The sequence below is a fragment of the Crotalus tigris genome, unplaced genomic scaffold (assembly GCF_016545835.1).
Source record: "Crotalus tigris isolate CLP2741 ecotype Arizona unplaced genomic scaffold, ASM1654583v1 scf7180000020588.15403103151:6194809, whole genome shotgun sequence".
Taxonomy (NCBI): Eukaryota; Metazoa; Chordata; class Lepidosauria; order Squamata; family Viperidae; genus Crotalus; species Crotalus tigris.
Genome location: NW_024098092.1, coordinates 4,090,172 through 4,117,100, shown reverse-complemented (window position 1 = coordinate 4,117,100; position 26,929 = coordinate 4,090,172). Strand labels below are relative to the sequence as shown.

The window sequence follows — 26,929 nt, the reverse complement described above, 5'->3', positions numbered from 1 at the left end:
TTGTCCCGTTCTCCTTAGCTCATAAGTGTCTTGTGTGCCAGTGTGGTTAGTTGGTCTTTGAAGCTACTTTTCCTGCATGTTTGTTTGTTTGTGGAAAGAACGACTTGTTCCCTCCGTGCTCATACCTTTATTTCATGCAATTTTAGCTTTCTCAGGGTGGGTGTCTCCAAAAATATCCATAGGGCAGGGGTAGGCAACCTTGGCTCTTTTATGACTCGTGGACTTCAACTCTCAGAATTCCTGAGCCAGCATGGGGGAACTATGGCCCCCTCATGACTCATGGACTTCAGCTCCCAGAATTCCTGAGCCAGCATGCGGGAGCTATGGCCCCCTCATGACTCGTGGACTTCAACTCCCAGAATTCCTGAGCCAGCCTGGCTCAGCTTGGAAACCTCTCGCTTTCCCCTCAGCGTGGCTGGCTCAGGAATTCTGGGAGCTGAAGTCCACGAATCATAAAAGAGCCAAGGTTGCCTACCCCTGCCCTAAGGGAATCCTGGGAGTTTTGTGGAGGTGGCACAACAAAACCCTGCTAGGCGTAGCGAGGTGTCAAGGCTTGTTCTGTGTGAAGTAGTTCTAGGTAGGAGAAGTTATTTGGCGTTTACTCATCCCTGGATTTCTTTCCCGTCTTCCTCCAGATGTCCACCAGTTCTCCAGGCACAGGTCGGTCCCTTCCTTACGCAACCTGCAGACCATCCACGAGGAGCCTTCCGGCTTCTGCTTCCCTCTGCCCGCCCACCTTGTCAGGGATCCCAAAGAGGAATCTGTGCCTCATCCTTCCCAAGAAGCTATCCCAGATGGAAGGGACCAGCTGAAGAGAACTTCCCCTGTGCAGCCTGCATTTTTGGAGAAGACGCTTCTCGCTCCTAGAGTCTCGGACGAGGAAGAAAGGATGGGAAGCACCCAAGAAGGAGGGGGCTGGGAAAGAGCTCCTTGCAACGGAGGCCTTCTCCCTTCACAACTTCAGCGCAACTTAGTGTCCGACAATCGTTGGCTCCATCCGGCTGGAAACGGCCAGAAGACGGTTAGGTTGGTTCAACATGAGATGAACAGAGCTGGACCACCACACCAAAACGAGCGGGGAAACAGCGCCACGCCAACTCCACTTCGCACAACCTCCCGAGGAACTATCGGAGTCCCCACGCCTCAGACGGTCGCCAGGAGATCAAAGAATGAAGGATATAAAGTGGGCGACCGTGTAGTCTCCTTGAAGCATCCTGATAAAGGTTCTCCTGCAGCGGAAGTCTACTGGGATGCCACGGTCAACGACCGGATCTGGAGCAAGCTTGACTTCAGCGCCCACAGGGACAGCATGTCCTCTTCCTCCAGCATGTCCTCTAACGATACCGTCATAGACCTCTCCTTGCCCAGCCTGGCCCGGAAAAGCCTCCCTGACCTCGGTGCTCCTAAGACCTTTGAGGTCCACCCCGACCGAAGAATCGCCAGGCCGTGGTCGGCCAACCCCGCCTCCGGGCGCGAAGCCCCCATGGTGACCAAGAGCAAATCTAACCCCAACTTGAGGTCCGATCAACCCGTGGAGGACGACTTGCGCCCGAGGCCGCTGGGATTCTCTTCCGTCTCCCGAAGACACACCTGGAACCGGCTGTACGTGGAGAGCCTCAAGCGGCCCGGCCCAAAGTCCAAAGGGCAGAAGAGCCCCGATTCCAACCACGGGAAGTCCAAAAGCCTGGGAGATCTCACCTCGGACGACATCACGCCCACCTTGGAGAGCAAGTACCGCAGCATCCGCCGCAGCTTTGCCACCCGCCCGGTGAGGGCCTCCAAGGCTTCGGGAAGGCCCGCGGATGAGCTGACGGAGCGCCTGAGGAAGCTCACCTTCTTCCAGCAGGAGAACGACATCACTTCGCCCACCTGCCCGGAACCCGCCAAGGCTGAGAAGGAGGAGGAAGAAGAAGAAGAGGAAGAGGCCGTCCTGATCCGAAGGTCTTCGTCCCGGAGCCAGAGCAGGGTGAGGTACATCGCCAACCGGGCCAGGCAAGCTCAAGAAAGGCAGAAGCTGAGGAGCCTGGCCTTGAGCAAGGGGAGTCCCATTGAGGAGCGGGGCGTCCCCGAAGGAGCCTGCTGCTTTCCAGGGGGGCCTTACGGGGACCCGGCTTCCCCCGGCTTGTTTACATCCCAGCTCAAGAACCCAGCGGACTTGAACCCCGACGCCGAAGTCGTCTTTACCTTCAGACTCTGATGGTGGGAAGGGCTGAACCCAGAATCGATGTTTACATTGCTGTCGGAGCAAAACCAACGACCCCTGTCCCTCCTTTTCTTAAAAATATGGAGATATATATACACAGTATATATGTGCCTAGCTCAGAAGACCCTCGTTGAATGAGGGAGGACTCTCCTCCTTCTCCTCCTCTTTCTTCTCCTTCTCCTCCTCCTTCTCCTCTTCCTTCTCTTCCTTCTTCTCCTCCTTCTCTTCTTCTCCTTCTCCTCCTCTTCCTTCTCCTTCTTCTCCTTCTCCTCCTCCTCTTCCTTCTCTTTCTTCTTCTCCTCCTCCTTCTCCTCTTCTTCCTTCTCCTCCTCCTCCTCTTCCTTTTCTTCCTTCTCCTCTTCCTTCTCTTCCTTCTCTTCCTCCTCCTCCTCCTCTTCCTTCTTCTTCTCCTTCTCCTCTTCTTCCTTCTCCTCCTCCTCCTCCTCCTCCTCTTTCTTCTCCTTCTCTTCCTCCTCCTCTTCTCTTCCTTCTCTTCTTCTCCTCCTTCTCTTCCTTCTTCTCCTTCTCCTCCTCTTCCTTCTCCTTCTTCTCCTTCTCCTCCTTCTCCTCCTCCTCTTCTCCTCCTCTTCCTCCTCTTCCTTCTCTTTCTTCTTCTCCTCCTCCTCCTCTTCTCCTCTTCTTCCTTCTCCTCCTCCTCCTCCTCCTCTTTCTTCTCCTCCTCCTCCTTCTCTTCTCCTCTTCCTTCTCCTCTTCCTTCTCTTCCTCCTCCTCCTCCTCCTTCTCTTCCTTCTTCTTCTCCTTCTCCTCCTCTTCTTCCTTCTCCTCCTCCTCCTCCTCCTCTTCCTTCCCCTCCTCCTCCTCCTTCTCTTCCTCTTCCTCCTCTTCCTCTTCCTCCAATGGACCATGTTATGTTTGTGAGAAACAGTAATAATAACAATAATCATAACGATAATGCAGTCCGTGGCATGCGTCCACCGGGAGTGGGCAGCTCGGATTTTCCCAGGGCTGGGAAGCGATCCCGAGACGATGTCTTCCCTCTCCGCCTTTCCTGGGAAGCACACCCAAGGAGCTGCACGATTCTCCCCGGTTTATTTTCTTTCTTTCTTTTTTTTTTTTTTTTGCATTGTCACTTCCGTTTCGTTTTTTTTAGGAGAAACCAAGTTAGCTAGTTAAGGACAACCAGGAGCAGTGGAAACCGGCTAGGGATAAAGAACAGTTTTCTCTTCTTTTTAGAACTCCGTTCTCCTTAGCCAAAAGTTTTTTTCCCCATCATTTTCAGATTATTATTTTTTTTTAAAAAAAGAAAAGAAACAAGTTTGCACAAAAAATTTACATGTGTGTCCCTGTGTGCGTGTTTCTCTAAACTGATGCATTTTTGTACTCCGTTTTTTCCTAAGATAAACCATTGTTGCGATGAGGTTTGCGAGTCCAGCGTCTCTTTCGAAATCCGTTCTTGCTTCTAAACTTTGATGGAGGGGTGAAGGTTGAGGCAGCGAGTACAACAAGTAGGATTCTTTGTTCTTCTTTCACAATCACCAAAGATGGTCTTCCCCCCTTCCTCCCCCCGGAAATACCTTTCTCGATGTTCTCCGCTGGTCTCTTTTGCACTTCCACGCGATATATTTTTTTAAAATAAACCAATGTTTTAAAAGAAAATTCAGAAAACGTCGAACTCTGCGCTCGGAGATCAAACTCCTCCTTAGACCTGTTTGCTCGACTCCCCTTGCCTAATTCATGTATTATAATTGATACCACTTTTTTTCCAGTAAGACAAAAAAAAAGGCCAGAGAATAGATTAAGAGATCATATAAGTCTAATTTTATTTTTTAGCTTTTGCTACGTGTGGCCGGAGAGTATGAAAATAGGCTGAGGGCTGGATTTTTTTGCTGTTGTTGTTTTTGTTGTGGGTTGTTAGATGGTTTCCTCTTTCTAAACTGCAAATAATTTAAAATCTATTTGTAAAATCACCTGACTCAACTCCAGAAATAAAGATTATTTAACCTAGTTGCTTTCGGGTGTTTTGTCTGCAGCTTCAGGCGAAGACCAGGAGTTTAAGGCTGTAATATTTATATTACTTGTCTTTCCCTGTAAGTGGGGAACCGTGGCCCCTTTAGGACTTGTGGACTTCAACTCCCAGAATCCCCCAGCAAGCCATAGTCATAAAAGGGCCATCGTTCCCCATCCACGCTCTTAAATTATGCCCAATTCTTTCCTAGCATGTCATTAACACTGGACAGATTTTTAGGCTTTCCTTGTAGCTGAAAAGGATCCTTATCAGATAGGTGCTGTGTTCAGATTACTCTATGATTACTCCTAGAGTTACTCAGCTTTGCTTTCAGAAAAAAAAAAACAGGTTCATTTTCCATCCAGCATCTTAGTTTGCAGAGAGCAGCTGGTGGTGATGTTTTGCTTCCTGGACTGATGGCTGCTGTAGATATGTCTAAGTGAGGTATATATATACGTGGCCTGTAGACGTGGCTTGTTTTGAAGTTTGAGTATCTTCTCCGATTACCTTCCGTTCAACATGAGTTCAGTTCAGTTCAGTCTTTCAAGGAAGCAGCTCCTGTTGGTTTTTTTAAGTGGTTTCTAGAAGCACCACCAAGAAACCTGGGACCTCCTGAGATCAAAGCCTGGAAGAGAATCCCATTGGGGAGAAAGCTGATGGTTGGGGAGATCCAAGGATACTTCTTGACTTATATCCTTCAGACCCACAAAGAGGGCTGGAAGCGGCATTTCCATCTGCGTACGTTTCCCGCTGCATCCTATAACTTCCTCATTCAACCAACGCACACCGTAAGGTAAGTACTAAGGGTACTTGATCTATGTCGAAGAGCATTGTTACAATGAGGGAAGGGCAGCAGGTGGGGAGAGAACAATAAGGGTAAGTTGGGAGGAGATCAAATTATTAGGATCCTCCAAAGTTTCCCCACAGGACCATCAGACACAGATCTGAAAACTCTTAATTATGATCTGTCGATGTCCATCCTCGGTCATCCAGGCTAAAGGGGTTTGAAGGTTGAATCGTGGCAACTGGACTAATGGTTGTTAGTTGGTTTGAGACTAATTATGATCCTCTTTGGCCAGACTGTTTGATTAGTTTCCATCCGTTGCTTCTTGTCCTGCCTTCAGGGGCTTTGGAGAATAGCTTGACTCCCTCTTCTTTGGGGAAGCCCCTGAGATATTGGAACACTGCTGTCATGTCCCCCCTCGTCCTTCTCTTCGTTAAACTAGACATACCCAATTCCAGCAACCATTCCTTGTATGTTTTAGCCTCCAGTCCCCTGATCATCTTTGCTGCTCTTCTCTGCTTCTCTTTCTAGAGTCTAAGCATCTTTTTTACATCGTGGTGACCCAAACTGCATGCCGCATTCCAAGTGTGGCCTTACCAAGGCCTTGTAAAATGGTATTAACACTTCACGTGATCTTGATTCTGTCCCTCTGTTCATGCAGCCTAACATTGTGTTGGCTTTTTTTGGCAGCTGCAGTAAATTCTACGCTCCGTGGCCGGTGTCAGCTTTGATGGGGTTCAGCCACCGTGTTCTTTGACGGCCCGCTCTCCTTTACCGCTAACTCTTCCCAAAGTAATTGCTTTCTTCAATGAATCTCCCCCCAGAGGACGTGGCCAAAATAAGTGAGACACAGTTTTGTGATTTTTTTTTTTTTGCCTTCCAGTGACATGTCTGGTATTACACTCTCCCATACCTTCTTGTTAGTCACCTTTGCTGACCCACATCTCCAAGTATTTCTACTTCATGCCACAGGAGAAAAGGAAAGGAAACTTCCCCCCCCCCAAAAAAACCACAGCCTTTTATTTACATTTTGATTTTTTATTTTTTTTTTACTCTTAGGCTGGCGATCGTCCTTCTTCACCCATCGGTGGATTTTGGGAAGGAACGCTCTGCGACTCACCCTGTCGGTTGGTTTCCTTGGAATTCTTCCCTTTTTGCTTTGCTTTTTTTTCTTCCGCCCCCCCCCCCCAAAGAAAAGAGAGCGAAAAGGAAAAAAAAACTTTGCTCCTGGACTCGAGCTTTGCAGCCACTTTTGCTCCAAGCCTCCAACATCCTTGAGGTCTTGGAAGGAGCTTGCCAGCCCCAAAACTGAATGTATGATGTCCTGCCATCTTGCCCAGCATTGTTCCTGGCATAAAGCACCTCTCATTAATATTCCCAAGGCACCAGCTCACCATTTAACATCGCCCTGAAAGGTTTTTTTTCTCCCCACAAGGGGTGTGTGTGTGTGTGTGTGTGTTGTTGTTGTTGTTGTTGTTGTTGTTTGTCCCTCAATTCTCAGGAAACCCTAGTCGATTCCCTCTTGCTGTGGAAATTTACCTCTTGTACATACGCTTTTAAATGCGGCCACCGCCCACCCTGAATTTATGAATTTTAAAAGGGGTTCAGCTTTTTTGACCACGGAGATTCAAACTTGCCTGGTGACCTGTCATTATTTTCGTCTCATTATTCGTACGTCCGTATCTCTCTTGAGTATTTCTGAATTTGGTGCGTTCTTCTCGCAATCCTCCATGGATCTATTTGCATTTTGAACAGGGGGAGGGAGGCAATAAATTTTTTTTTTAAAAAAAACAAACATACACACGACAAGACAAGGGACAGTGGGCTCATAGTTCAAGCAGTTGAATGATAGATCTTACAGTGGGGCTTTGAGAAATGCTGAATTATTCAACAGGAGTCCAAGGTCAAAAAAACCTTTCTGATTTCGCTTGCCTCTATCAAATTCCACTGTAAACCCGAAAAGTGGTCCCTATTACCGGCGTTTTCTCCGTACCGAAAATGTTTTGTTTGTTCCCCAAAGCTTCCTAATTTTTTCCCCTCTTCTGCTCCTTCTTTCAAAACTAACCACGGGTGGGTGGGACTCTCCCGTCCCCACCGTCGGGATGAGCAAATTGTAAATTCGGTCTTTTGTGATAGGAAAGGGATCGGACGCCGATCGCTGAATTTAAGTGGGAATGTGCCCAGAGAAATCTTCCCTGCATGGAGAAACCTAGCACATCAGGGGTGGAGCAAGATAGAAGGAGAACTTTCCTGTGAGTGAGAGCAATTAATTAGTGGAACGGTGTGGCTTCAGAAGTGGTGGCTCCTCCAACACGGGAGGTTTTTAAGACAGCCACTGGTCTGGAATGGCGTAGGGTCTCCTGCTTCAACAAGGGGTTGGACTAGAAGACCTCCAAGATCCCTTCCCACTCTCTTATTCTGTTAATTCATCAGGGGAACGGCCTGCCTCCCAGAAACGGTGGGTGCCCCATCCCTGGAGGCTTTCAAGAAAAGATTGGCTATCCATTTCTCTGGACTCGTGTAGGGTTTCCGTGCTTGAGCAAGGGGTTGGACTAGAAGACCTCCAAAGCCCCTTCCAACGCTGTCCTTCTGTTATCTAGCTTCCCTCGTGGGATCTGCAACTGGGAAGGGCGCCCGACGTCTTCGCCCACCCACGGCCAGCCGAAGGACCGGGAGAAAGGCAGACGAGAACGCGCTGCTACCACCTTCCAGTGGAGAACAGGGGAACAATACTCGCCCTCTTGAAATCCTTCCCCCCCACTCCCCCCCCCAGCCTCCCACAACTCCTCCTCTCCTGAGTTGGACCGTCTGGCTGAGTGTTGCAGTCATTTCCTCCGGAGCATCTCATCAACGCCGGCTGCATTCTGCCACTGAAGGTGCCACCCAGCGTAAGTGAGACCTAGTCCAGCTCTTCTCCTGGAGGACTTTTCTCCACTCCATCCACCCCCCCCCCCCTTACAATGCCCATTGCTCTTCGGTGCAGTTTCCAGGCTCAAGGTTTTCCCAAAAGACCAGCCTGGGAAGGAAGGGATGAGGGAAGCACAGTCGAATAAAAGTTCAGGGGGTGGGCCTGCCGAGAATGTTATTTTTATTTTATTTTTTTTCTCCCAACTTTTGCCCAAAGCAAAAAAAAAAAAAAAAAGTTCGCATCTCTGTCAGGAGCAACAGATGATTTCCAGAACAGGCAAAAGAAGTTGGTAGAGGTTTTGCTGAGAATTTCCAGTTGCTCCACTGGTGAATAAATTTGTCTTTCTTTTCTTAATTAGCGGGATACCAAAAGCGAACTGAAAAGAAAAAAGAAGATGCCCAAAGTTTTTCTCTTTTGTTTTAACTTTTGTGTGTTTAGTTAATTTTTTTAAAAAGGAGGAGAGGGCTAGATTTGCTTAATTTCAGTCTGTTTGGATCAACTGCTATCTCATCCTAGGAGCAAAGAACTAGCACAGCTCCTTTCCTTTCCTTCTTTCCTTTCCTTTCCTTTCCTTTCCTTTCCTTTCCTTTCCTTTTCCTTTCCTTCTTTCCTTTCCTTTCCTTCTTTCCTTTCCTTTCCTTTCCTTCCCTTCCCTTCCGTTTTCTTTCCTTTCCTTTCAAAATCTTCAATTTCAGTTTAAAGTCTTTTCCATTTTAATCTCCTGCTGCGTGATGATGATGATGATTTTGGACTTTACAGAACTATTCGGTTTTTATTTTTAAAGTTTTAACTACGTTGTCCTGCTTTGTGCATAGGTAGTGGCCCCGAGGCGGAGTCAGGCAAATGAATAGGTTTCCAAAATTTATAAGAGGCTGGAGGAGAGTCCCTCCTAAATCCCAATTATTGCAGAATGTATCCTCTGCACTTCCTTCTCGCGTCAGCAGTTCGGATGTCCATACATATGTACAGATTTCTGCATAAATTAAAAATCCCTCCGACTCTTAAACTGGAGACTTCGCTTCCTCCCAAAAGCCATACCTCACTGAATTAAGCATCGTTGTTGTCCTCATACTTGTAGTCCGTCAATTCTCCATCCACAATTGGATGCATAATTTTAAAAATAATCCTTGCATACAGTCCAGTTCAGGCACCCCATCGCTTGAGACTAGCTTTTGCTACTTGACAATTTATTCCAAACATTGGCTTCAAATTCCCCTTCATGCAGAAATCTAATAGTTAACAGGGAGAGAGCCCCCTTAGTCCTAGCTTTCTGGTTTTCCTCTTGTAACTTCTGCATCGGGGGCCTGAAATGAACAAATAAGTATACTCTAATTAACCATGTGATTTTTTTTATTATTATTTTTTCCTAACAGAGGACACCCCGGTAGAAAATTCTGCACCGCGATGGGCAAAGCTGTCAGCTTTATCTTTTGCATTACGTTCCTTTTGCTTGGAGAACCTACAATGGACAGGTAAGAAAGAGAGAGAGAGAGAGAAAAAAAACACCCTTCACACAAAGCTAGAGTCCACCTCCCCCTCGCTGAATTGTTCTCAATATTTTAAAAGTATTCTAGGCATGTATGTGTTCAGGACTCTGATTGTGGTCCTTACGTAGGAAGAGGGAACGCTTTCTACGTCTTAAATAAATCTTAAAACATCTTAAATAAATGAACAAACACCCCATTAACAGATAACAAAGGTATCCTTTGAAAAAGATGTAGTGTGACAACGAGGCCACTAGTCACATGGACGGCGTTGTTTGTTTTCTTTATTTTATTTTTTGGAAAGAGTTCTTCCTCTTGATGAAATCAATTAAAGCAGACATTATGAATTAAAGCAGATATCTGCCCTCTTTCCGATCCACTTCTAACTGCATAAGGTGTCAAAACCTCAACGGTCTGCTTGTAACTCCTAATCTTGAGTTCTGCCTAGCCTTGGTGAAATCAAAGCTTCACTCTTTTCCCCAGTTCTGCGAAAAAAAACTTAGAAGACGCGTCTCTTTTGAGGAGCTCAGATTTGGAGAAAAATCTGCAAAAGAGATCGTATTTATTTTTTGAATATTTTTTTATTTTATTTTTGAAGTTTGATCTCACTAAGGGCTGAGCTCGGGTTTAGGTTTATTTTAATCATTTAAACTTAGATTTTCCTGGGCAGGCTGCATTTCGCTGGTGGAGAATTTGCCTGGTCGAGCTTTTTGTGTTGGTTGAGCAAAAAAAAAAAAAAAATCTTACTTGCTGCAGCAGTTTGAATGCGAGCAAACTGGGCCAGATACGAACCAACCCAAATTCAGGTTTGATATCAGAGCTAAAGCTTGCATTTTGCTTAAATTCTCCTTGATCTTCAGAGGCCTTTCTTCTCCGCCTCTCAAAGTGCCTTCAACAAGAACCTTAAAATTTTATCTCCAGGGAAACTTTTGTTCTATGCTCTTTAGTCCAAAAATGGGAAAACAGAAACTTTCCTGTTTGATCGGACTTTGCCAAGAATTTCTGTGAATCAGGAAGGTGTCTGCCTGAACTGTTGCCACATACCTTGTTCCTGTTTTGGATTTCAGCCATGTTTTTCCCCTTCTCAGTTAGATGACGGACCTCTTTCAGTCTCCTTCCTTCCTTCCTTCCTTCCTTCCTTCCTTCCTTCCTTCCTTCCTTCCTTCCTTCCTTCCTTCCTTCCTTCCTTCCCTCCCTCCCTCCCTCCTTTCTCTTTCCCATCTCCTTCCTTCCCTCCCTCCCTCCCTCCCTCCTTTCTCTTTCCCATCTCCTTCCTTCCTTCCTTCCCTCCCTCCCTCCCTCCTTTCTCTTTCCCATCTCCTTCCTTCCTTCCTTCCTTCCTTCCTTCCTTCCTTCCTTCCTTCCTTCCTTCCTTCCTTCCTTCCTTCCTTCCCTACCTACCCATATCAAGGTCAATTGTAGATTAAGGGACAAAGAAAGGTAAGGAGTCTATTTAGAATGTCATCTCCTGAATTTATGAATGTTTGGCATCACCCAATAATTTTAGGATCTAAAGTGAGTTGAAAATGATCTTTTTTTTTTTAGTTGCCCATCCAAATAGGACTAATAACACAGATAATCCTTGACGTGTGCAATTATTCATTTAACGAGCATTTGAAGTTACAACGGCACTGAAAAAAAGTGACTTAGACCGTTTTCCATATCTTAGGGCCCTCGCAACATTCCCCCCCCCACCGGTTACCTAATCAAAATCCGGCTGCTTGGAAACTTGCATGTGTTTATGACGGTTTTGCAGCGTCCCTTTGGGGGTCCCGCCATCCCCTTCTGCGACTTTCCGACAAGCCAAGTCGAAGGGGGGTGGTGGGGTTAACGACCGTGTGACTATCTTCACAACTGCAGTGATTCGCTTAAGAACCGTGGCTAGAAAGGTCATAAAAACGGGGCAAAATCCACTTAACAACCGTCTGGCTTAGCAATGAAATGTCGGGCTCAAACTTGGTCGTACGTCGAGTCTCCTTTCTCAGCCTTGCGGCCTGTTCCTTCCCAGGAGCCCTCACTAAATTCGAAACCCATGTCGGATTTGGGGGCTGAACAAGGGCTCCCGTGGAGAGCCCCCCCCCTTTCCCCTGGACCGCTGCTGTGGCTGATTATTTACGGCCCCTTTCAAGAGCTGGCCTTTCTCTTTATTTCTGCCTCTGGTTTGCTTTTGTTTCCTCAATGGCTGTCCCAGGCTGGCCGTGGAGGGTGCCAAGACCTTCAATGGGCCTCCTTGTCTCCTTCCACCGGTCCCGCGCGGGGCTCCCGAAACCAGGCCAAGGGACGTCCCGCTGGCTCGACCGGCCGCGGTTGAAAAGGAAGCCAGGGGTGTCTGTGGGCCCCTCTCCAGCTCCCATGGAGAGCTGCCGTGGGGCTGGGAAAAAAGCCCTTTATAGCCGGATAATTCAGAGTTCGGCTGCAGACAGGCAAAATTGATGAACATTTCTCCTCCCCCACCTCCCGATAGATAGATAGATAGATAGATAGATAGATAGATAGATAGATAGATAGATAGATAGATAGATGATAGATAGATAGATAGATAGATAGATAGATAGATAGATAGATAGACAGACAGACAGACGATGATAGATAGATAGATAGATAGATAGATAGATAGATAGATAGATAGATAGATAGATAGATATAAACAGAGCTGGAAAAAAAAAGCAAAAGAGAAAAGAATCTCCACTGGCTGTAGTTTGAGAACATCCTCCTTTGGTTTCCGCTTCACAGCCCTGCCGTTTGATTTTTCCTGAACTAAAGAAGGAATGAGGTTTTAATAATAATAATAATAGTAATAATGATGAAGTTGGGCCTTGGAGGTCATCTAGCCCAACCCTCTGCTCAGGCAGGAAACCCTACACCATTTCGGACAAATGGCTGTCCAGTCTCTTCTTAAAAACCTCCATTGTTGGAGCATTCACCGCTTCTGGAGGCAGTTGGTTCCACTGGTTAATTATCCTTAGGGAAGAAAACTTGTCTGTTTCGTAGTTTCAGAGTGGCTAAAGAGAAAAGTATAAAACTGTCGCTATTTGTAAAATGATTCCCATCCTTCCTGTATTTTCCAGATGCCGCTGAGGATGGCGATTCCCTCCAAAAGGTCGGTATCCATTGTTTTTCTCAACCTACCGGCCCAGGCAGAAGTTGCTTTTAATGGGCACTTCTATATTCTCTGGGGGATGAGAGTGCCAGGAAGAAAAGACTCCTGCTTCTACGACTGGTGTACACACACACACACGCACACACACATATGCAGGCACGCACACCCCTGAAAACACAAATTAACTCGGAGGAGGGAGAAGTAAGAACGAACAGTTTTATCAAGCCCTCGCAAGACTTGACGCGCGGAGTCACTTGGCTGAGTTGGGCCGCTATAGAAATGGAAGAAATCAATCAGATGAATAAAATATTTCAGCTTTTCCCAGCTGATGCCGGTCTAGAAACAACAAGAATGGAAATTTCAAAATATTGAATTGACAGGACTCTAAACTCTTAGTAGGACCCTGCTGCGTTAACCCAGATATGTGCTAATCTCTGGTTATTAGGCAGTTGATTGGGGAACCATTTATAATAATAATAATAATAGTAATAGTAAAGTTGGAAAGGACCTTGGAGGTCATCTAGTCCAACCCCCTGCTCAGGCAGGAAACCCTACACCATTTCGGACAAATGGCTGTCCAGTTCTCTTCTTAAAAACTTCCAGTGTTGGGGCATTTACTGCTTCTGGAGGCAGGCTGTTCCACTGATTAATTGTTCTCACTGTCAGGAAGTTTCTCCTTAGTTCTAGGTTGCTTCTCTCCTTGATTTGTCTGTAGGGTCTCCTGCTTGAGCAGGGGGTTGGACTAGAAGGCCTCCAAGGCCCCTTCCAGCTCTGTCATCCTGTTTTTCTGTTATTCTGTTAATGTTTTGCTCAGTCAGAGAAATTTCTCGATTGTGAGAAGAGGCCTTGCCATCTTGGGATCGAGGGGTGGAGTGACATTTTCCCGGCATCATTGGAGTGCTCCGGGGTTGAGGGCAGGGGTTTTCCCAAAGCGCGCAGCCGGAAATAAATTCCCCGGAAACCTCTGCCCTTTGCACAAGAGTTCTGTAGGGAAAACACCTCCTGAAAACAGTTTGTAGGTCAGCCAACCTGGCTAGTGCCAGCTGCAACTCTTGTCGTACCGCACTGGGTGGGTCTGTCTTTCATTTCCTTCTACGCAGCTGATTTTCCTAAACGTTTTCATCTCCAGGACAGTGTCGCTCTTGGGGCCGGAGGAAAGGATGTACCGACAATCTACGTCACAACTATTCTGGTAAGGAGCTTGGCCGGGCAAACGGCCCCGAATCCTTGGAGTTGGGCTTAACGCTGTTCATAATGCACATATCCCTCGAATTAACGACCACCATTGCCGTTGCTAAGCAAGACATTCGTGACAAGCATTTGACAACCTTCCTGACCGCTGCGGATCACAGACGTTATTAAGCTAGTCCCTCACTGTCGTTAAATGAAACCGGCATCCCCCCCCATTAACCTGGTTAATCAGAAGGTTGCAAAAGGGAATCGCACCGCGACCGTCGTAAATAGGATGCCAAGCGTCCAAATTTTGACCACAGGGATGCTCCCCCCATCTTTTAAGGGAGACCCAAAGCTTTCCGCGGCCGGGACAGTGCGCCACGCCTGACATGGAAGGGAGGTTCAGAAAGGTTCACAAAGTGGGGACGGGGATGGGGTGTCCCTTTTCCCCGCCCGTGCAATGGAGGTGCCGGTCAGAAAGGAACGCTTGTCTTGCTCTGATCTGCAGGAGAACCCCTACGCGATTGTCCGGGGCACCGAGTTAGAAGGCTACTGCATCGACCTGTTGCAGAAGCTGTCGGAAATGCTTCACTTCAAATACAAAGTTGGGATCGTGAAGGACGGGAAATACGGGAGGCTCAGTTCCAACGGGAGCTGGTCTGGGATGATCGGAGAGATCGTGAGGAAGGTGAGATGTTTTGTTTTTTTGTTTTTTTCCTGGAAAAGGTGCTCTTCAAACAGGGAGAGGAACACCCTCCACCCCCCACCCTCCTCTTTGTGTCAGCCTCTCAAATACTGGAACGCTGCTATCGTGTCTATATGATTGTACAGGGTGACCTCTTTTAAGATTAAAGTATAAAGCGTGACTTATTTTGTCCCTGGATATCAGCAAGTTCCTTTTCCGTATGGCAAAGACCACAAAATAAAATAGAGATGTGTCATCCAATACAGTATACAGATGGACTTATTTCTGAATAGAATGGAATGGAATGAAATGAAATGGAATGGAATAGAATGCAGAATGGAATAGAATAGAGTAGAGTAGAATAGAATAGAATAGAATAGAATAGAATAGAATAGAATAGAATAGAATAGAATAGAATAGAATAGAATAGAGCAGAATGCAGAATGCAGAATGCAGAATGCAGAATGGAATAGAATAGAATGCAGAATAGAATAGAATAGAATAGAATAGAATAGAATCTGGAAGGGACCTTGGAGGTCATCTAGCCCAGCCCCTGCTCAAGCAGGAGACCCTAGATCATTGCAGGCACATGGCTGTCCAGTCTCTTCTTAAAAACCTCCAGTGATGGAGCGCCCACGACTTCTGGTGGCAAGCAGTTCCACGGGCTAATCGTTCTCACGGTCAGGAAATTTCTCCTTAGTTCCAGGTTGCTTCTCTCCTTGATTAGTTTCCATCTGTTGATTCTCCTCTTTTAGCTTCTGTTGCTTTGGAGAACAGGTTGACCCCAGTCCTTCTTTTCTCTAAATTAGCCATCCCCGATTCCTGCAACCGTCCTTGGTGTGTTTTTGTCTCCAGGCCTGTAACCATCCTAGTAGTTGATTCTCCTTTCGCCCTTTCCCCCTCGCAGGAGGCTGACCTCGCCGTGGCTCCCTTGACCATCACGTCGGTCCGCGAGGACGTGGTGGACTTCACCCAGCCGTTCCTGCACACGGGCATCGGCATCTTGCTGCAGAAAGAAGCCGCCTTGGAAGGGGCCTCGCTGTTCCACTTCCTGTCCCCTTTCACCAAGGAGACCTGGGCTGGGATCCTCCTGGCCTACCTGCTCTCCAGTCTCTGCCTCTTCCTGGCTGGAAGGTGAGTAACCCCCCCCTCACCACCACCACCTGCCTCCCTCTTGGTTGGAAAAAGGAAAGAGGCCGTTTTGAAGCCCCCCCCCCTCCTCCCAAGAGCTGGCCAGCAAATGCTTTTCCCTGATTTGGAGGGCAGGCAGGACCCAGAGATGCGACGGGGAGGATGACAGCAGAATATCATTAAGTCTCAGAAGCCATTGAGCGTCACCCGGTGGAGACGCAGTTGGTCGTAAAATGTCCTGTGGGCTCTTTAGCGTCCAGGTTTGAGGTCCCGGTCTCTCCCTTCGCTTCTAGTGCCAAGAAAGGGGTTTGACCATGATATTTGGGCATTCCGGTCAGAAAAAGCACCCCTGTGGGGGGGGGGGCAAGTGGGCTTCCTGTCCCCAAACCAGCGTGCTGTAAATCCATCAATGGGAAAGGAAGCACAGAGCGAGAAAGAGAGCGCAAACAAGTAGTAATTAAGTAGTAGCCAGAACGAAAAAGCTCTTTACATTAGAAATGGGGAGGCTGCAGGCCGTTTATTTTCTGAGCCCCCACAGCGGCAAATCATAGACTCATAGGGCTGGAAGGTACCTTAGAGGTCATCTAGTCCAACCCACTTCTCCGAAGCAGAAAGAAGGGACTAGCGGGATGATACACCCCCGGGAAATCCCCAGGGCGATGGGTTTTTTTTGGTAGAATATCCTAATAAAGGAAAAACACTTTCCTAAGCCTGCCAAGGCCATGGCGTGGAGATCACCGTGCCTTGGGTTGTTTGTGCCTCAGTTTAAACTGTTCTCCTGAGCATGTACAAATGGCTCAGCTTGGGGAACCCCAGACCTATATCCCCCCTGCCCTGCCTCCAGCCTGAGGGCCTTTGCTGTGCTTCTCCATAGAATGAGCCCTTCCGAATGGGACGGAAACCAGGAGAACAACTTCACCTTCCCGAACAGCCTCTGGTTCGGCGTCGGGGCGCTCACCCTGCAAGGTAGGCCCCCCAAATGGGAGACGGCGAATTGCCAATATCTGAAGGAGCGCCCCTTGGGGCCCAATAGAGGGCAGCTGCTAGCCAGCCTTGGCTGATGTCCAAAAACTAAGCAGGGGACATCCTCAGGGCTAGGTGATGATTTCCTAGTGGTCTCCTGTCCATGTCCGAAACAGGGTTGGATCTGTCTCGGACCTCTGCAGCTGAGACAGCTGACAATTCTTCCCTCCCTTCCTTCCTTCCTTCCTTCCTTCCTTCCTTCCTTCCTTCCTTCCTTCCTTCCTTCCTTCTCCGGCACAGGCACCGTCCCTCAGCCCAGGTCGCTGTCCGTCAGGGTCATCTCTGCCGTCTGGTGGCTGTTCGGCATCGTGGTGCTGGCAGCCTACATCGCCAGCTTCAGCTTCGTCCTGGAGTCGGACAGTGACCACCTCTTCATCCAGAACTTTGAGGACCTGGTGAAGCAAAGGCAGCTGGAATTCGGGACCATGGAAGGATCCTCCACGCTCCAGTATTTCAAGGTGGGCCAGTTGGATCCACACCTGCCCGGGAGTGACTTGGGGGAGGGGGTCTCCTCTTTTGGGTTCACACAGATCCTCTTCAGCCCCTAAAGCAGTGGTTCTCCACCTGTGGGTCGGGACCCCATTTGGGGTCGAACGACCATTTCACGGGGGGTCGCCAAACAACGCAGTCCACCATTTTTTCCCCCCTTTTCCTTAGCTGCCCTATGGTCCTAAGCGCCAACAAGGATAAATGCCCTGAGGCTTTGAACGAGGGAGTTGGTTACCCGTCACCGAAACCTTTGGCATCTCTTGATTAGAAGTGGGACTGTAATCGAATCCTGCCCCACAGAGCTCAGAGTTTTTCCGTCCCTGCAGGAAAACCAAATTATTAATGTCGATTTAAGAGCAGGTGACCAGCTTTGGGCAGCTCTCTCTGATTCAAAGGGAGCTGGATCAAATGTCCAAACTGAATTCGACCAAAAACCGGATTGAATTCATCAACGTGCCTGCTGAGAATTCTAGTTTGCAAATCAGATTCAGCAGCCGAATGAACACAGCATTTTATTTGCGCCAAGCAGGCTGCATTTGCACCCCGAAAAGGGACCCCCATTCCCGCCGGGGGACTGAAGGCTCTGCCTTGCGCCCCCAGAATTCCAAGAGTCCCGTCCAGCAGCTGGTCTACGAGTCCATGGTCAAGAAGGAATCGGTGCTGACCAAGAGCTACCAGGAAGCCATTCAGCGAGTGCTGGATTCCAATTACGCCTTCATCGGGGAGTCCATTTCGCAAGATCTGGCCGTGGCCCAGCACTGCAACTTAGTCCGCTCCCCAGAGGTGCTGGGAGCCCGAGGTTTCGGCATCGCCACCCCAAAAGGTAAGACAGGGAAGGCTGGGGAGTCTCACACACACACACAACACACACACACACACACAAGTGACACCCCCTGATTGAGCAATAGAGTTTAAAATGCACGGTCCTAGATCAGCCTTTCTCAAGACGGGAAACTTTTAAGATGGGCGGGGGCTTCAACACCCAGAATGTGTGGCTGGGGGATTCTGGGAGTTGAAACCCACCCCTCTTAAAGCAGTGTTTCTCAACCTTGACAATTTTCAGGCATGTGGACTTCAATGCTGGCTGTGGAATTCTGGGAGTTGAAGTCCACATGCCTTAAAATTGTCAAGGTTGAGAAACACTGCCTTAAAGCATGCCGGCTGGGGGATTCTGGGAATCGAAGCCCTCGTGTCTTAAAACCTGCTGGCTGGGGGATTCTGGGAGGTGAAGCCCACCCCTCTTAAAGCATGCCGGCTAGGGGCTTCTGGCAGTGTTCCCAAGGTTGAGAAACGCCGCGGTAGACCCGTTGTGTGAATGCCTGCACAATCCAGCAGACCCACCACCGTCTCCAGAAGATCTTCTGAAAGTTAAAGCTGAAAAAAAGTTAAATCTCTTAGGATCCCCCTGGACCAGCAAGCTCTCGGTGGCCATCTTGAAACTCGGGGAGTCCGGAGACCTGGATTACCTGCGCAGCAAGTGGTGGGAGAGCAGCTGTCCCCACGAGGAGCACGACAAGTGGAGGCCTCTGAAGCCCCAGGCCCTGGGGGGCATTTTCCTCCTGCTGGCGCTCGGCCTCCTCACGGGAATGCTGGCGGCCGTGTTCGAGCTGTCCAGACGAAGCCGCCGCACAGCCGAACGGGAGAAGGTGAGCCTAGCCCTTCAAGAGCGCACGGGCCAGTCCTCGACTTACGAACGCGACTGAGCCCGACCTTCCCGTCGCTAAGCGAGACGGTGGATCTTGCTCCCTTTGACACTGTTAAAGCGTTAAGCGAGCCTGGCCTCTCCCCCCCTCGACTCCACCTGTCGGAAGGTCGCCAAAGGGTGGGAATTGCCTGACCTCAAGAACTTGCAACTGTCATAAGGTCCTGCCAGTGGCCAAGCCTCGAATTTCGATCCCGTGACCCACAGGGCCGTTTAGTAGGATAAACAGTCGCAAGTCATTTTTTTTCCTTTCTGATCCTGTTCCTGACGTTCTCAGAGGCTGGATTTTAAAAGGGGGCAGGGGGGCACTGGAAAAAAGATCTTTTCACCTCATTTCCCCCTCTCTTTCGCCCAACCTCAGAAGTCCTGCTGCTCCGTGTTCACCCAGGAGCTGAGCCAGCGGTTCCAGAGGCCAGAAATCCCGAGGCAGGGAAACGCAGAGAAATCAAAGGCGTGAAGAAGAAGCAGGAGGAACCCATGGCCAAATTTTCAAGGAACTCTTTTCTTTTTTCCATCTCTTTCCTTTTTTCCTTCCTACGCGTTCTGTAAAAGCACACTTAGGCTATTTTTTTTCTCCCCTCTCCAGTAACGATTTTTATAACCCTTAGCGGAGTTTTTGGCAAAGGTAGGGCACACATCTGGGCAAAAAATAAAAAATAAAGAAAACTAGCATAGCTTCTCGATGCCAAGGCAAATCCTTCCTCCCATTAGACCACGGCGTCATCAGCTAACCCCGGTTTCGGCATCTTAACTTTTCTAACATTCACCACGGTAGCAGTTGTGGCCCGACTGATTTTTTTTGTCCGGGGAGGCGGGGGGGGGGGCACAGCTCGCTGTCCTACCTAAAGAGAAGACAGGGAGGGTCCCGGTACGTACAAATTGAGAAGGGGCTGCCCGCCGAGCTTCGTGATCGCAAGGACAGGTTTCTAGTCCTCATTGACAGATTGTCAGGCAGCGTGCCCGAGATGGGGGCGGTGACTTTCCAGACAGTTCCTTGAAATTCCTCCAGAGGGGCGGAGTCAGAATGTAAAAAACGTGCTAAATTTGTGAGTGGGGATCCTGTCGGCTTTTTTCCTTGGCCTAGATTTCATGATAATTAGCGGAAATTGTACACACACACACACATACCCATTGCAAAAGGAAGAGGGTCTTTTTTTTTTTTCCAAACCCCACCCCTCACCGGTTTAAAGAAGGATCCACACACACACGCACACACACACTATCTCCCAGCAAGGGCGAAAGCAATGTCTCTCCTGGATGGAAATCAAAGTCCTCCCTGCAAGGTGGGACAGCACAGACAGACTGCAAGCACAGCACAGGATCGGTGGGGGCTTCTAGGAGTTACAAGTGACTAAATAAAAAGAATATTGTGACAAAAATGGTCTTTTTTTCTTTTTGTTTAATACCGCATTACACACCCTTTGTGTTTCTTTGGGGTGGGAGAGTGGGGGGGGCACTTTGGACCACGAAAGCTCCTCTGTTGTGACACCCCTAGCAGAACGTCTTTGGTTTATGACGGACGGTCCAGTGAGAAAGCTATTAATGGATGCCAGTATATTGATCTGGAAGGGGCGTTTTGGGATTTTGGACCAGATCAATCAATTCTTCTGCCTTTTAAGTCATCATAAAACCTGGCTTTCTTTCAACTGACATTAGACTAAGAACAGACCAGCATCCCTGACTCATCCTGCAGGTGAAAGTCACTTTGCCTGGGCACTTAGCCCTTAAAAGAGGTTAGGGTGGTGTGTGAGAAAAGATTGCCCCCCAGTGGCTGATTTTGGTAACAGCTTATGTATGAGACACAAGACCCATTCAAAAAGCTGCCTCCCAGTGGTGAATTTGGGAACTGCAGACTCAAAAATTAATGGGAAAGGGGTATCGCCTCGTTGGCTGTATACTCTATACTGTGTACCGGGGTAGGCAACCTTGGCTCTTTTATGACTGGTGGACTTCAACTCCCAGAATTCCCCAGCCAGCATGGCTCAGCTTGGAAACCTCTCCTTGTCCCTTCAGCACGGCTGGCTCAGGAATTCTGGGAGTTGAAGTCCACAAGTCATCAAAGGGCCAAGTTTGAAGATCCTTGCTTGTGGACTTCAACTCCCAGAATTCCTAAGGGGAAAGAGGTTTCCAAGCAGAGCCAGGCTGGCTCGGGAATTCTGGGAGTTGAAGTCCACCAGTCATCAAAGAGCCAAGGTGGCCTACCCCTGCTGTATACAATAAGACAGTGTTTCCCAAACTTGACAATTTTAAGGCATGTGGACCAACTCCCAGAATTCCACAGCCAGCAATGCTGGCTGTGGAATTCTGGGAGTTGGTCCACATGCCTTAAAATTGTCAAGTTTGGGAAACACTGCAATAAGGAAACGTTTCGAGCCACTCCTACGGGCATCCAGCTTGCTTTCAAGTGCCACGGCCCAGCCCGGGTGGGGAGGGACTGCAGACCCCATCATCCCCATCCCCTTTGGTTGGCTCTGCTCATATAGCCTTTTGGTAGAAATCCATCCTGCCTTTTTTCCTGGGTTTTCCTTCAACCCGACACTCTCCGGCATGGTTAGATTCCAACCTCCTCCTCACGCGGGCTGAGGATCATGGGATCTGCAGTCCCTCCCGGATGCCAAACTTAAGCAAGGCGTTAAAACGGCGCTTCCTTTCTCCCTCTTGGACATGCCGCCTGCTCGCGCATGCGCACCACGCAGAAGCCGAACCGCTTTACCCCCTCCCCTCCAGGGGAAGGAAAAAAAAGAACCCCCGCCTCCTAGCAACGCGACAGCCAATCCGCGTCGAGATCCTATGGCGGCCAAACACAGCTTCCCCTGAGGGGAAGCGGCAAAATGGCGTCCGAGGGCGCCGCTTCTTACTGCGGGGAGATGAAGGACCACCGGAGGAACGGTGAGGGGCCCGTCCCGGCTTCGTGGAGGGTTGCTGGCTCTGGAGGAGAAGGAGACGACGAGAAAGGAGGCCCTGGAGGGGCGTCTCCCCCGCGAAGGGCTCGGCCGGCTCCAAGTGGAGCCTCCCGGGGCAGGAGCAGTCTACCAGAACTGGCAGGCCTCGCCAATTCCAATCCTCAGAATTCCCTCCCCCACCCCCTGTTTTTTTAAATTTATTTAATAATTTGCCTGAGGTGTGTGAGGTTAGAGAAGCCTGCGAATACATATTTTTTGATATATATATTTTTTTACTTCTCTTGCCTTTTAGGTTATGGACGTTACGTTTATCCCAACTCCTTTTTCAAGTACGAAGGGCAGTGGAAGAGAGGGAAAAAACACGGTAAGGAGCCAGAAGGTTTGTGTTTTTATGCAGCATTTTGTGACCACCTTTTTAAAAATAAATAACTTCATTTTTATCCCGTCTTTATTATTTTTATAAATAGCCCAAGGGAGCAAACACACTTAATACTCCTTATTCCTCCTGTTTTCCCCACAATACAAACCCTGTGAAATGAGTCGGTAGGCCAAGAAATAAGATAAGATAACCTTTACTGTCATTTTTTATTGTGGGCACAACAGCACACCTCAAAAATGAAATGTAGTTGCCCGCTCTCAAAGTGAAACACATACATGACACACACCTAAACATACTATGTACAACATATGTATAGGCCCGCACCCCTACATATACATAACAAATAAATATTAAATACTGTCTGTCTTGAATATATAATATATATAAATAGCATCTTACCTAAGGTTAGCCAATACGCTGAGTGGCTAAACAGGTTTCTAGACTACCAGGCAGATCTGAGTATTAATTGGATGCATCTGCATTTTTATTATTGTTTATTATTGTTATTAAACACTAAATTATTTAATAAAACTATGGAAAATGACCAGCAAGTTAAGAAAAACACTGAAAAGAAGCTAAAAACATATTCTGGTTTCTCTATATAAATCTTTCATCTTTAATATAATCGCTTTTTGCAGTGGATCAAGATTTCCGATGTCTGTTTTATCGTCAAAAGGAAGCAAAGAATGGTCTGGTCTTATCATTCGATATTTCCAAAACGAGGTTTATTTGGTGGAATATATTTATACTCTTGACCATTAGATGGCATCAGTGTGATAGCTTTTCACACCTATAGTATTTCATAATCTATTGGACTAATAAAATAAGGTAGTCTTTAAAAGGCTGCAAAACTTTTTTTTTCCCCAATAGGCTAATTTGACCCCCTCACTAGAAATTTGGAAAGCAGGTATCGTGCAGTATAAAGGGTTCTGTGTAAATTGAACTACTGACTTCAGCCGGTGTAAAACAAAAGGTGATCGTTTTCTATGAATTAGAAAATCAGAATAACAGAGTTGGAAGGCATCATGGAGATCTAATCAAACCCCCTGCTTAAGTAGGAGACCCTAGAGTATTCTGGACAAATAACTGTCCAATCTCTTAAAAACTTTCAGCAATGGCCACCCATAACCTCTGGAGGCAATTTCTCCTTAATTCTAGGTTAGATCTCTCTTTGATAAGCTTCCATCCAGTTACTTCTTGTCCTGCTTTCAGATGCTTTGGAGAATAGGTCAACCCACTCCTCTCCCTCAAATACTGGAAAACTGCTATCATGTCATTCCTAATCCTTTTCTCTAGAGTAAATATACCTAGTTCCCTCAACCATTCCTTGTATGTCTTTGTTGCTCTTCTCTGCACTCTTTCTAGAGTCTCAACATCTTTTTTTGTATCATGGTGACTAAAACTGGACACAGTATTCCAAGTGTGGTCTTGCTAGTGCAATATAAAAGGGTACTAACACTTCCAACTTTCTATCTTTATTAACTCTCAGCTTTATTAGTGACTTCATCCCCTATGAAATAGAGCATTTCTCAAGAGTCTCCTTTGCAAAGAGAGCTCAATAAATTTAAGATTTTAAGCCAATCAAATGCTCTTCTTTACCCAGAATGTATTCAACTGATCTTTGTTTTCCAGGACGTGGGAAATTACTGTTCAAAGATGGAAGTTATTATGAAGGTGAATTTGCCGATGGAGAAATTGTTGGCCATGGACTCAGATACTGGGCATCAACAGGTTAGATTTGTGATCGGTGCCTGTTCAAACAAACAAACAAACAAACAAAAGACACATGGACTGTTTCTGTTAGTGTTGCATTCAGTGCCTCCACCCCCACTTTGGTATGTTTTGTTCCAGTCTCCCTTTTTGTGGATTTTATATTTCTTGCCCTCTCGGTCAGCCAGTTAAGCCTGTTTAGCCCACATTCAATGTTTTAGAGTTTTTTTTCTATTGCGTTTATTGTTTCCCTAAATTTTGGCATTCTGCTGAGTAAGTCAACATTCCCCTCTTGAGAGAGCAAGATGGTAGGAAATAAAATTGCCTCTTTTATTGTATCGAGTGGATAGGAGTAGGTGTGATAAGAACCTCACAGCTGTCTTCCAGATCTGATAGCTAGAAATGGTAGGCTGACACAACTTGGGAAGCCTGTCTTATAGGATAGGAGGCTGTGTTGCTGTGAGTTAATAAGTACTGAAGCACACCATCCTTCCCCAGGTATGCGTGCTGTTCAAAACCCAAACTGAACATAGTAAAATCCCTGCACGTTTCACACTAAAGATCCAATTTTGTTGCATTCTACCTAGAAATACAAACATACAGGTTAGCCCTTGACGTTTAGCGACCATTCAGAGGCAATAAAAAAGGGACTTACGTCCGGTCCTTCCGCTTAGAACCATTGTGGCATCTTGGCAGTTAATCAAAATTCAAGGGCTCGGCAACCGGCAGGTCAATTTAACGGGAAGCATCCTGGGGTCACGTGATCACCAGCTGCAAACTTTCCAGCCCCTTTCTGACAAGCAAAGTCAAGGGGAGAAGCCGGATCTGCTTAACAACTTCATGATTCACAACGGCCATGATTGGCTTAGCCACCATAGCAGAAAAGGACATAAAATTGGGCGTGATTCCCTTAACAAATGCCTTGCTTAGCTGTTCGGATCCCAATTCTGATCCTAAGTGAAGTCAACCTGTGCACCATTGCACGTGAAGTGGCAAAAGCAACCTCATCCTTGTTAGGATTACTTTGAGATTCAGTCCTACTTTGTCCCAAAGGACTCTAGGCTCTCTTTTAATTATATTCAGCATACCTCCTCCTCCGTAATGAGGAATTTGAATGAACATAGGCCATCAAAAAGCTGTTAAGTTGTCTATGAAATAAAAGTACTTCATCTTAACCGTTAAAAAAAAAACCCTCTGAATCTCTTTTGTTCTTTTCCTTTTCTTTTGCAGTAACGCTAACGTCTTTTTAAGATACCTTAGTTATGAAAGACCTGAAGGAATAGCAACTCTAATTTCATTAGTTTGTAAGATAAAGACCTAATGAACGCTTCCTTTCTTCTTGAAGCTGTCCTAATAATAATAATAATAATAAAAAAACAGCTGGTAATTACTCACTTGGAATGTCTCATGCTGAGAAAGGCACCGTCAAAATCTTTATGGGAATAGCAAGGATTATTAAACTGCATTTGCCAGAGCTTCCCTTGAGTTTTACTTTATTGTATTTTTGATCCAAGGGAATACTTATTCCGGCCAATTCCTCTTTGGAGAACTTCACGGGCACGGAGTTTTTCATTATGGAAATGGTGGCAGATATGAAGGAGAATTCTGTTACGGGATACGAGAAGGTAAACTGGCAAAATCCACCTATCTCGGGTGGGATTCATATGTCGTGCGGCTTTATTTAAACACAGTTGCTCAACAAGCTCTGATACTCAGGTTTACGCACATAGGGAAGCCATCAAGAATTGGCACAGACCATCTTTGACGTGGCGTGAACCCAAATTAACTGAAAACCCTGTTGATCGATCTGGAAGACTGGGAGAGAAATCTCTTGGTCAAATTTATTGGTGGGTTAGTTAATTAGTGGAGAAATTAGAAGGTTAATTCTCAAAATAGGCTTGGCCTACGAAGATTGCATTAGCACTCCAGTCTGGTCAAGATATACTGATTTATAACTAGGGTACAAGAAAACCCACGTTTAAGGGAACTTGGAGGTCTTCTAGTCCCAACTCCCTGTGCAGGCCTACTTCCCAGGTTCGCTGATCCCTTCCACCAGCCATATCCCAGACTACAGCCAGGATCCCACAACTGTTAAACAAAAGGCAGCAACCTCTGCCACAAAGTGGAAGGACACAAAAACAGTGACACAAGAGCAATGTCTTGCTTTTATCATGGCATCGGACGCAAGCACATAAGTCGTGGCCCTTGCCTAATGGTGTTATCCTGCATGTGCACAGTCTGCAGGGGAACAGTTACTGCTCTCCATCTGTGTTTGGGATCAGCTCAGCCAGGTAGTTAATGTTTCCTTGGATCAACATTTCCCCTTTGCACAAATACCTGTAATTCACAAGAGGAAAAGTTGCTTTCCTCCAGCAACAAAACATAACATAATTGGCAGGTTTCCTTCGCTGGGGGTCCTCTCCTTTCCTCAACCATTTTAGTTTTCGCTTTCAAATCAGCCAAGAAAATGACAGTGTTTATGCAGTAATCTGTGATTTTAAAAAAAAAAACTTTTGGCATGGTTTCTATGTAATGCAAAGTCTTCTTCATAGGCTACGGGTCGCTGATAGGAAAGGATGGAGAGACTTACCAAGGAAGCTTTCATAACAACAAAAAACATGGAGGAGGGAAAATGAAATTCCTGTAAGTTTCTCTGATGATTTTGTGAGGTCTTTAGCTGCATTTTTTTTCAGGAAGGAGCAATAATCAACATCCCTAACTGGTCACAGAACCCTGGAAGAGCCAGAGCAAAAGAGAAGCCGAATGTAGTGTATAAGCAATTAACATGGCTTAGTCTGACTTATTAAAGCGTTCTCTTTCCCTTTGTTTCCCGTCATGGGACATGTGTCTGCCCTAGCCCCATGTGTGAACCAACCTTAGAGGGGTTTCATGCGTGACTTAAGCAGGTAAACGGCGCTAAAGAGACCAGGGCTTTATTTTGTATGCCGTTACAATCCATGTACCAAGTCACGTAAAATTATTCTCCTGGCTCTGTATTTTTAGAAATGGAGATAAATTTGAAGGTGACTGGATCCTGGATCAAAGACAAGGCCACGGAGTCCTTCAGCAGCCTGATGGAACTGTATACGAGGTATGAGAACATATCTTTTGGTTTTCCTTTACATTTCCTAACTATTTAAACACCATCCCATTGGCTCCATTGACACAGCATACACACCAGACACAACCGAATATGGCAACAGTATTTGTGGTCCTGTGATGTGGTATAAAGGTGGAAAATTGAGTCAGTTCACCACAATTCAGCTTGATAGGGATTAGCATGATTCAT

The 26,929-nt window shown here is 47.0% G+C and overlaps 3 protein-coding genes across 28 annotated transcripts in view; all 3 read left to right on the top strand.

The window, feature by feature from the left end:
- PLCH2 (phospholipase C eta 2) overlaps nucleotides 1-2,472 on the top strand; it is a 108,355-nt gene extending 105,883 nt beyond the window's left edge. For 7 of the 11 annotated variants that reach the window (XM_039367802.1, XM_039367803.1, XM_039367806.1 and 4 more), the window contains one exon: nucleotides 636-2,472. In XM_039367802.1, coding sequence (XP_039223736.1) covers nucleotides 636-2,197 — 1,562 coding nt within the window. In that variant the 3' untranslated portion in view covers nucleotides 2,198-2,472. The remainder of the gene's footprint in view (nucleotides 1-635) is intronic. The other 4 variants (XR_005559703.1, XR_005559704.1, XM_039367809.1 and 1 more) reach the window with 1 other exon arrangement.
- A 3,180-nt stretch (nucleotides 2,473-5,652) lies between these two features.
- On the top strand, nucleotides 5,653-20,027 carry LOC120319070 (probable glutamate receptor; the record flags this gene model as incomplete). Its single annotated transcript, XM_039367395.1, has 13 exons — nucleotides 5,653-5,795; nucleotides 6,013-6,080; nucleotides 7,554-7,841; nucleotides 9,235-9,333; nucleotides 12,414-12,445; nucleotides 13,575-13,637; nucleotides 14,127-14,306; nucleotides 15,211-15,437; nucleotides 16,309-16,400; nucleotides 16,698-16,915; nucleotides 17,547-17,769; nucleotides 18,345-18,592; nucleotides 19,010-20,027. Coding segments are annotated over 13 exons (1,977 nt in total), but the record flags the coding sequence as incomplete, so codon positions are not given.
- A 1,413-nt stretch (nucleotides 20,028-21,440) lies between these two features.
- The window catches only part of MORN1 (MORN repeat containing 1), a 146,964-nt gene continuing 141,475 nt past the window's right edge, over nucleotides 21,441-26,929 (top strand). For 15 of the 16 annotated variants that reach the window (XM_039367490.1, XM_039367493.1, XM_039367491.1 and 12 more), the window contains exons 1-6: nucleotides 21,441-21,537; nucleotides 21,844-21,915; nucleotides 23,563-23,661; nucleotides 25,155-25,265; nucleotides 26,193-26,283; nucleotides 26,644-26,731. In XM_039367490.1, coding sequence (XP_039223424.1) covers nucleotides 21,480-21,537; nucleotides 21,844-21,915; nucleotides 23,563-23,661; nucleotides 25,155-25,265; nucleotides 26,193-26,283; nucleotides 26,644-26,731 — 519 coding nt within the window. In that variant the 5' untranslated portion in view covers nucleotides 21,441-21,479. The remainder of the gene's footprint in view (nucleotides 21,538-21,843; nucleotides 21,916-23,562; nucleotides 23,662-25,154; nucleotides 25,266-26,192; nucleotides 26,284-26,643; nucleotides 26,732-26,929) is intronic. The other variant, XM_039367487.1, reaches the window with a different exon arrangement.